The sequence below is a fragment of the Oxyura jamaicensis genome, chromosome 1, assembly GCF_011077185.1.
Source record: "Oxyura jamaicensis isolate SHBP4307 breed ruddy duck chromosome 1, BPBGC_Ojam_1.0, whole genome shotgun sequence".
Lineage (NCBI taxonomy): Eukaryota > Metazoa > Chordata > Aves > Anseriformes > Anatidae > Oxyura > Oxyura jamaicensis.
In genome coordinates, this window is record NC_048893.1 from 34,356,884 (window position 1) to 34,366,833 (window position 9,950).

At 34.6% G+C, this 9,950-nt stretch overlaps 1 protein-coding gene across 4 annotated transcripts in view; it reads right to left on the minus strand.

Annotated features, from left to right (window-relative positions):
- Positions 1 to 2,912: 2,912 nt before the first annotated feature.
- The window catches only part of TAFA2 (TAFA chemokine like family member 2), a 198,946-nt gene continuing 191,908 nt past the window's right edge, over positions 2,913 to 9,950 (minus strand). For all 4 annotated transcript variants that reach the window (XR_004752688.1, XR_004752689.1, XR_004752699.1 and 1 more), the window contains one exon: positions 2,913 to 5,103. Coding sequence is in view for 1 of the 4 variants with exons in the window: in XM_035332568.1 (XP_035188459.1) it covers positions 5,092 to 5,103 (12 nt within the window). In the remaining 3 variants the exon portion in view is untranslated. The remainder of the gene's footprint in view (positions 5,104 to 9,950) is intronic.

Below are 9,950 nucleotides of genomic sequence, written 5' to 3' on the forward strand. Positions count from 1 at the left end.
GATGAACAAAACAAAAGAGACTCAAGCTCTAAATCAGTAATAGGAAGAGTTGTACTATGTACACCCAAATATTGACAAGGCATCCGGGATTAATCATAAAGAGAGAAGAAGAGAAAAGAAAAACTCCTTTATATAGAAACATGGTGACTAGAGCAACCAGTATACATTTTGTAAGTTCTTGATATGAAATCGAAATACTAAGACAAAAGGCAGAAGAATTTAAAATCAGTTTTCATCATGTTTGTTCTAACAGTAAGGAGAAAAGGCATCAAGAGAATCAAACAATATGCTGATATGGGATAAACTTGAAACTCCTCCTACTCATCATTTCCAATATAAAACTTGTATTGCCTCAGCAATACAGGTAATATCAGAATTTTTAGATGTGTTTTTTTCCCATGGTGCAGTTGCAGTAATTAAGCCAAGCCATAAATCTCAAACTACAGTGTCTTTAGGGCACAGGGGGGAGAGAATAGCCCTGTTGTAGAAAATCTAAATAGAATGTTATAGTTATGAATATAAATCCAATTTAAAGATTTTAATATGGAACTTTAATGGTGAAGGTTACATATGGGCAATAATTCTTCTATTACTAAAGTTATTTCTTGAACTTGGTTGGGCAATAACTGTTTTCAGAGCTAAAAAACAGCTATATTTCACATCTATATGTTCAGTCACAGCTAATATTGATTTGATTACTGATATTTAGCCAAGAAAATATATGAGCAAGGAATAAATGGATTTCTCTTCCCATTGCCCCATAACATCACCTGTGTGGTAGCAAGGAGGAACTGAAAATAGAGGGAAGGCTGTTTAATCATTAATCTCAATAGGCACATGATCTTTAATAAACTTGTTCATTCAGAATTTTCTGAGCAAAATATTGAACACTCTCAACTCCAGCTGAAGGCCTTATCCAAACCTGGCTGGAATCACCAAGGCACCATGCCATTTATTTAGTCTGGTTTTGGAGCAAATCCTGGGGACAGAAGACAGACCTTTCTACCACTGTGGAGAACAGACCAAAGGACCTTCTACAACCACCACACAAAGCCCCAGCTTGGACTTCCACATGATGCGACCAGTATGCAGAATCCACATCCCATAACCCACATCTCTGGTGATGAAAACATACTACAATGGTTTTGCCTAGCCTGGCATCCCACTGGCAGAAGTCTGACAAAGAAGAACAGAATAATTTCCTTATAAAATAGTTCCCAGCTGTCACTAGCAATGGTCCTCCTGCCAGATGGTCTTCAGTTAGTTTTGGATTAACAGATGTTGGAAAAACACTTTCCATCACCTGTCAATTAAAAAAAAAAAAAATGTTGTGGAAAAATCAGCCTTTTTATATACTACCTCTCGTGATCACTACATAACAAGTGCATATGAATACAGAAGATTCAAAACAGCCAGCCATGGAAGACAATTTTTCTAAAATATTTGCAATGACCAACTGTAAAGTGGTAGCTGAAAATTATGTAACATCTTATGGAAACAAGTTCAAAGATGTAATTTGGAAATATTTTCTCATGCTATAAAAGAATAAAAAAAATATTATCAGGACACAAACTGTGTTATGAAGACTAACCAAGTGATTAGGTAATTGTCATTATTCCATTTAATACCACTGAAACCATGAGAAATCATTTAGTTCAGGTATGAGCTACCTATCTATTGGCAGAAAGAAACTATTAAGAGATTAAGGCAACTTTGCTGTTATAGAGCCAAACTATGTTCCCTTATGTTGGTTAACAACAGATTTGTAAAATTCAGGCCATGAAGCTGGAGGTACTAAATCAACAGAAAACGATGCTAATCACTTTTTGTTGTTGTTACAGACATCCATGCATTATCTGGATAGCTATAAAAGCCAGCCTTTCAATCATAATGTGGAAAAAACAACAACAGCAACAAAATTGTTTATATTTTTATGAAACCTAACAAAATATCAAGCTTTATAATACAATTTTAGTTTCAGAACAGACCTATCTGATGCCATTTTTTAAATGGTTTTTAAGCCCTATTTTATATTTATTAGATCCAGTTTGGAAATTTTTTCATTAAGACTCGTATCAAGATTTCCTTTTTGTTTAGTTGAACTAATCCAATGCATTTCATTTCAAAAAGCTTGAACAAAGCAGTGAATTTTCTTTCCCTGACAGTGCATTGCCATATGGAACTGCAAACTGGGACCACATAATCTCCTGTGATTCAGAGCTCTTGATGATTACTAAATTCGAAAAGGTAACATGTATTTTCCTTTGATTATTATGCTTGATCATCTTTGTCATCAGATGAAGCTGGGTACCTCAAATAATCTAGGAAGTAGAATATAAGGAATTAAACATAAAATAAATTGAAGCAGAATTAATCTCCAGATTCCTGTGATATGAATACTCATAACTGATCAAGACACACATACTCTGTCCAAAGACAGACACTGTATACTAAAACAGACACTGTGGACATCTGAACTTTCCAGCTTGCTCTGAGATGGACCACTAGAGATCAGTGTTGAACTGGTTTGATTGCTTTTTAACAGTTCAACAAATTAAACTGAAACATTACCATTTCAAGAATATCTACCATGTTATGTTGATACTGAAAAGGTGTAAATTCGAATTTTTCAGGAATTTTGTGGGAAAAAAAAAGAAAAAAGAAAAACAAAACAATAATTGTATTTAATCTTGTCTGAAAACAACAATATGCTCACTTGAATTCCCCATGATGATGCTAGAACAGTTGCATTTGATCAATTTCCTTTGGAGAAGGACCTTTCAAAGTGGTGGGAGATATTCCCAGCCCTAGTGAAGAAATACAAATTAATATAACCCTTGAGATTCCTACTTATTGACAAAAGGTATTTTGTTACATGGGTAAACAGAATAGATCTTCAAAGCGAACATCCATTAGGTTACTCTATTTTATATCACAATTTTATTCACTTGTCATGAATATTCACAACAGTAATCTACTGCAGATAATCTATTCAGTATATTTGAAAATCCATTTATTTTTGCTTATTGATATGCATGTGTTACACTTGTATATAATACAATATTGTCAATGTTGGTTTAGGAACAAAGAACCAAAAACAAATATTGAGAAGCATGATGCAGATTTTTGACCAAAGACAGGCCATATCCAGATTTTACAAAATAGCACATTTATACTTTGTACCGTCTCAATCTTTTTAAGATGCTACCTTCTGTACCGCACCTGCTAGCACAAATCCATACAATATTAATCCATCCTAACATACTGAGATACCTAGTTGCTGCTACAGTTTATCCTAATTAAAATTTAATCAGAAAAAAAATCTTTCTCTGACAACTTTTCTGATTATTTTTCAGCTGAATGATAGAATATACTTCTCAATTTTATTCTGAACAATCATTTATTTTATTTAACTCTCCTGTGCAGTAATATAACAGAGGTAATGAAACGGTTTGGGAACAGCAGGGGATACCATGGGAGGCAGAGCACTCCAGGGTGTTCATCCATCATGGAACTTAATATAAAACTACCTAGCCATGTCAATGGATTGTAATGATAAAATTGTTTCTCTCTTTTTCTGAGAGTCTGGTAACCACACCGGACTTTTAAATAAGCTTGACCCTATATATATTTTGACTACCACTAAGTGTGTGTGGTTTTCATTTAATGCACCAAAGCATACAGTCAGAACTCCCTTACTCTGTAAGCCAGCATGCTCATACAGTGTCACTAAAAGGAATTGCCAAATTTCTGTTCTATCAACATTACAGATGACACAATATACATTAAATGGAGTATAAAATTATACATTCTGTAATAACTTAGAAAAAAGCTCATAGATGCTTAAGGCCTTTAAATACTGAGGATTTTTTTTTATGTAACGACACATCACAAAGTTCAAAAAATTGCTACTAAAATAGAAAAAAAAATAAATGTGAATTTGGCATGGATCAGGTATGAATTGAATGACAGTAAGCAAGCAAAATACTCATGAACTGTGAATCTGGGAGGGCACTAGGACTTTTTTCCTTTATACCAAAGAGAGTGAGCAGACATCTACATAAGCATCCAACAGTACTTAGTTTCAAGCAAGAGATTTTATTTTTTAATAAAAAGAGAAAAATTCTGAATGATTACCATCTAATTTCATAATTGCAAACCTCATTTACAACCCTGCCTACCTTTACAAAAGGGGATGAAATACTGTCTTTGACTGCTTACCATGAATTTCAATGAATTAAAGGTTACGAAAGTAAAGTACAGGAACACTCATCTCCTTCAAACTAAATTGAAATGTATATCTTAAAGGTATAAAATGCCTTATAATGGAAGTGGTAATTGAGTTTTGACCACTACTTTTTTAACTGCCAAAGAGCTGCAGTAGTTGGTTAGCCTTAGGGAAACATGTCAACCTGACTATACATTCTAATATGACTGATGTATTCAGATAACTATTACTTGTCAACAATAATTATTAACAATGGATATATATTTCCATTCCTATAACAAAAGCAACTTCAAGATGTTGAAATATGTACCCTTCAGAGCTCCGAGATTAGAATACAAATAAAAATGTCTAAAACTGTGCCATGCCAGAGGACAAATTCTGCAACGGAAATTTATTTAAAGCGGTGTGCAGTCCCACCAGCAATCTGAATGGTGGACCAGGGATCATTTTAAAGAGAAGGAACCAATACATTTTGGAGGCTGGTTTCATCAGGATGAAAAGTCACCGGTCTGGAACGGAGAATCCAAATGATTGCTGCTTTTCTGCACATTTTGAACATCTCCTCTTGAGGTTACAGCTGCAAATTCCTCAGCAAGTACAATTTTACAAGTGTATAGAGTTCAATCCACTGAAATCTTTGTGACACAGAAGTTCAAAATAACTTTCACAGAAGTTCAAAATAACTGTAGTTTTGATCTCAAGGCTGTTGCTGATAGCAAACCAGGTTCTCATTGAAACAATTGATTCTGAAGGATACACCCCAGCAGCATAAAATTTCACTTCAACGATTGCCTGGAGGAATGAAATTCCTATGTGTGGTATTTAACGTTATCAGCCTTGAGACTGACTTGATTTGTCTTTAGCTATCGGGTTACCTGTAAAGAAAAAAAAAAAAAAAGAAAAGAAAAAAAGAAGAAAAGAAAAAAATCAGAAAATCAAAATGTACATAGAGAATCTACTTCTGAAATACTGGAAACTGAGACTGAAAAATAAGATCTCTATCCAGCAAAGGACTTCCAATTGTTTTTAAATAAGTGAATAATTCCCAATTATATTAGACAGGGATGCTCCCCAAGTTAAAATGTGTGTTTAAGTGCTTTGTTGGAGTTGGACCTGACAAGGAGAAACCAAAATGTGACCATACATAAAAATATAATGGAAAAGAAAATCTTAAGGTCCCAAATCATCAACCCACAAATGTTAAAACATTGGTTTTAAGGAAACTTTCCATATCTTGTTCATCCTTTTCAGGGTTAGAACTGCATGGTAACAAAAATGCTTTTTAAAATGTTAGCCATTAGGTATAACAGTGACTGATATTGAAGATGTATTCTTCCATTCTTTGCATGCTACTTGAAAACGCAATGTTCTGTTAAGTGCTAAATATATTTTAGCAAGCAATAACCACTTAGTGGTGAAACAGAACAAAAACCATGCATACATGAACAAAAGATAGATATATCTTGATATATGCAAGGTAGAAAATAGCTATCAAGTAGTTCACTTAGAGTGGTTTCACCCAGCCTAGCGTGAAACAAGAGTGGAACAGAAGGATCACAGAGAAAGAGAGGAAGGCAAAGTATTTCACAGTAACTGGACTTTTCCTGTGTCTGATTAGGATTTTAAACACTGAATTAAATATATATATATATATATATATATATATAAATCCATCATATCAAAGAAACAAAACATTGAGGAATATTTCTGCTGTGTCAGTGGGTACAATTAATGATCACGTAACATTTTAATATCTAGCAGTGTCACATTCCAACTTGTGATGAACAACCCAATTGGATCAGTCACAATAACACTTTAGGACATCAAAGGGCATATGCTCTTCATTTTGATCTCAGAGAGAAGGGTCATGCTCCTTAATGATGAAACATCCTTTTGCCCTCAGCAAAACTGTTTGCATACAGCTCTCATCAGCTCTGCACAGAACATGGAGCAGAATATTAAAACGGATTGTTCTAGGAGTTCATTACTTCATTTTGCCTTCACTAAGTTTTTCCTTAGGAACTGCATTTAGGGAGGCCATAATAAAATTGTGCTGTGTGGGTTTTATGATACAGGAGTTAATTAATTTCATTGCTCTTCTTTTTTGTTCTTGCTGTTGGAAACTGCCTCATGTGAGACTTTCTATACTGGAAGATTGCCTGAATTAAGAATTAATTTAAAAGTCAAGCAACATATTTCTATGCCCTCTAACAAAGCTCAAAAGGCAGCCACAGCATCTTATTGGATTTTTTGGGTGGTTGGTCAGTTGGTTTTGTTTGTTTTTTTTGTTTGCTTGCTTGCTTTGGTAGTAGTTTTGTGTTTTACTTTGTTTTGTTTGGGGTTTTGTGTCTGTGTATTACTGTAATAAGCTGGAATTCTACTCGTGGACCCAGGTGCCACTGAGATACATAATGTAAAATATGGAGTTTGACCCTATCTGCAGGTGGAATTTTATTAGCTTCACTTTATATATAGATATAGATATATAAAAAACTTAGGTAAATCACATGATGCAAAGCACACTGAAGACAGATAAAATTATGTGAGACTCCCAGAAAGGCCATGTAGATACATGGTCAAAGCACCTTACGTTTCTGCACCACATAGTAGACCAGAAAATAAGCAGAACCAGAGGAAGATTTCCTCAGAGGCATAACTGGACAGGCACAGTCACAGCAACTCAGTTGAATTATCTGTTTTGCCTACATACACACAGAGTAAATATTTATTATTGAAAAGAGAGGATAATAGTTCTCTTTTGAGACCAAGTTGCTCATGAGACAGCAATGTGCAATTGTAGTAAAGAAGGCTAATGGTAGCCTGAGCTATACTAAGGAAAGTCAAGAGAGGTGCTCTTGCTCCTTTTCTCAGCACTGGTGAGGCCACGTTTGGAGGGCTGTGTCCAGTTCAGGGCCCCCAAGCAGAGAATCATGCACATATAGGACAGAGTCCAATGTAGGGTCATCAAGATGATCAAAGGACAGAAGCACCAGTCCTTTGAGAGGCTGAGAGAGTTGGGCCCATTCAACCTGGAAAAGAGGAGGCTTAGGGGACAATCTTGTCCATATATATAAATACCTAATGGGAGGGTGAAAAGGGAGGGTGAAGAGAGCCAGGATCTTTTCTGTGGTGCCCTGTGCCAGGACAAGAACTGAAACACAGGAGGTTCCCTTTGAACATGAGAAAATGCTTTTTCACTCTGAAGGTGACTGAGTACAGGAGCAGGCTGTCCAAGGTTGTGGTGACCTTTAATAGCTGCCTGAACATTGTCCTGGGCAGCCTGCTCTAGGTGCCCCTGCTTGAATACAGGGTTGGACCAGATCCCAGCCTCAACCATTATTATTTCTATAACACCCAGCTCTACCAATGTATGCACTAAGGTATGGGTATCTAGCAGAAAGAGTAATTTCAGACATTTATGACTGTTCAGTCACATAGCTTTTTGAAAGTTTAAATGCGTCATCTTCAGTCACTGAAGACGGAGTGAAACACATTAAAATCATAATCTGCAGGCCTATCTGCTCCCTGCATTTAGCTCTACAATTGTATTGTGAAAATATCCCTATACAAGCAATAAACGCTACTGCACAGGATAAACAGCTGATGTAAAGAAAAAAAAATCTGATAACAATTCAAATCTCTGCTTTACATGAGGTGTCTAACACTATACAAAGGTCATCTTGTTTATACAAACAGCATAGGAAGTCAAGCTGTGTATTCCTAGATTTTACAATTGCATAAATGGAGTTTTTAACTTAACACCTTAACAGAATTTTTATTATTCCACTTGCCCTCCTTTTTTTTTTTTCTTCCTTAATGTACAGTTCATACACTGCTACTCTGAGTAACACACATAGTGGTACGCATTGGCCTCTATGTAGCAAGGTAATACCTGTTATAAGCAAGTACACATCAGCCATTACCATTAATGGAACTTATACGTCCATACAAATTAAGGAGAGAATAGACCTCTCAGATGTTAAAGGAAATTTCATAGAGAAGAAGGGAAATTTTAGCTAATATCTAGTGATGTTATTCCCAGAAATGCTTAATTTGGGACAAATTAAAAGCTGTTTGGTTTGAGTAGCTAGGAAACAAGGCATTTTGCCAAAAGTCTTTAAAACAAAAGAGGGACTGAGAGTGGTATGTCTGATCTCTAACATTCCAAGAGAACTGTAACACAGTGAATGGGTGCAAATCAAGTCTAATCAATTTTTCAGTTAATAATTAATATGTATGAATATTAACTTTGCTGCTGCTTAACAACACAAATATTTTTTTTTAATTTATTAAAATATTTTTTTTAATTTATTAAAAAAAAAATACATAGATCTTTAAGCAACCTAGGTATTGATTTGAATTAATTTCTTCGATCTTGGAACATAATTACTCCTAGTATGCTAATATATTTTTCACACGGTTGTTATATCACAAATAAAATACATTAGACTCTTTTCACGTTCTTGTGCTAAATGTACAATTAAAATATAATTACTTTTCAGTTGAAGAATTTTAATTTAAATTAGTGAGTGGCCACCGTAAATTGGCTGTAATTGTATGTGAACTCACTTGTTTTATTTTAAAACAAAAATATATAAATAAATATAACAAAATTTTTCCACATTTCTTCTGCTCACTAAATGTTCTGAACAGATTCAGTCTTTCAGTAAAACATATTTGCCAGCATAACCCAGAATGGACCAGAAATGAAGTGATCTCAAAGGCAGCACATTAGAAAAGCTACCAGCTCAGGAGATCTTCTGGACAGCCTCCATTCCAGTGCTGCTGACAACATGTGAAAAATGTCCTCACTTGTGAAATCCAGCATGAATACAGCAGATAACACTTTCTCTTTCATCGGAATAGATTTCCATTAAAAAAAAAAAAAAAAAAAAAAAAAGCCGTGAATGTTCTTGAAATCAGAAAGCACTTTTCCTAACTGTCACACACTCCCAAGCATCAAAGTTACAGGGTCACAATTAGGCATAGCACAAATCCTTTATTTCTTATAGAAATAAATTTATCATAAAATACTTTCTAACTACATAATAGCACATACATGTCAATAAGGCATTAAATTTACTATTAATTGTTTAATAATTGTTAGAAGAAAATAGATAAGATACATTGAAGTCAGTATATGCTGGGATATTCCATAACACGCCTTTTTACATTACTAATTTTTTGACTGGCAGCTCTGTCATTTTTTTTATATGTTTACCACAGACTATACATAAAATCTATATTAAAACAAACTAATGAGTTTGTAACATCTATGGGTGCTTTTGCACCCCTAATATGATTCAGAAGTATGGTGGACCCTCTGTTCTGGATTTTAGCCAAAGAACATAAATAAATGCAAGAGACAGGAAGAACTTAATACTGTTTTATTATGGGGGCTGGGGGGCGGAAGAGGGGGGTTGTTTGTTTCTTTCTTTCTTTCTTTTTTAATCAGAATTGTTCCATCACCCTTATAGTATAGGATTATGTGTATGGTCATAGCCTGTATGTTGTCTGAGTATACTCAGGAATTATCAAGCTATCTTCTTTTTCAGATATGTAAGACAGAGAAAAAAAATCACATATTTTTAACAATGAATAGCTTACCCTGTGCTAAGTGTAATTTCATGAGGCAAAGAAAAGCCATCTCAGCACCCAGAGCATTCTTCTGCAAAATTAAAAAAAAAAAAAAAAAAAAAAAAAAAAAAAAAAAAAATGGAAA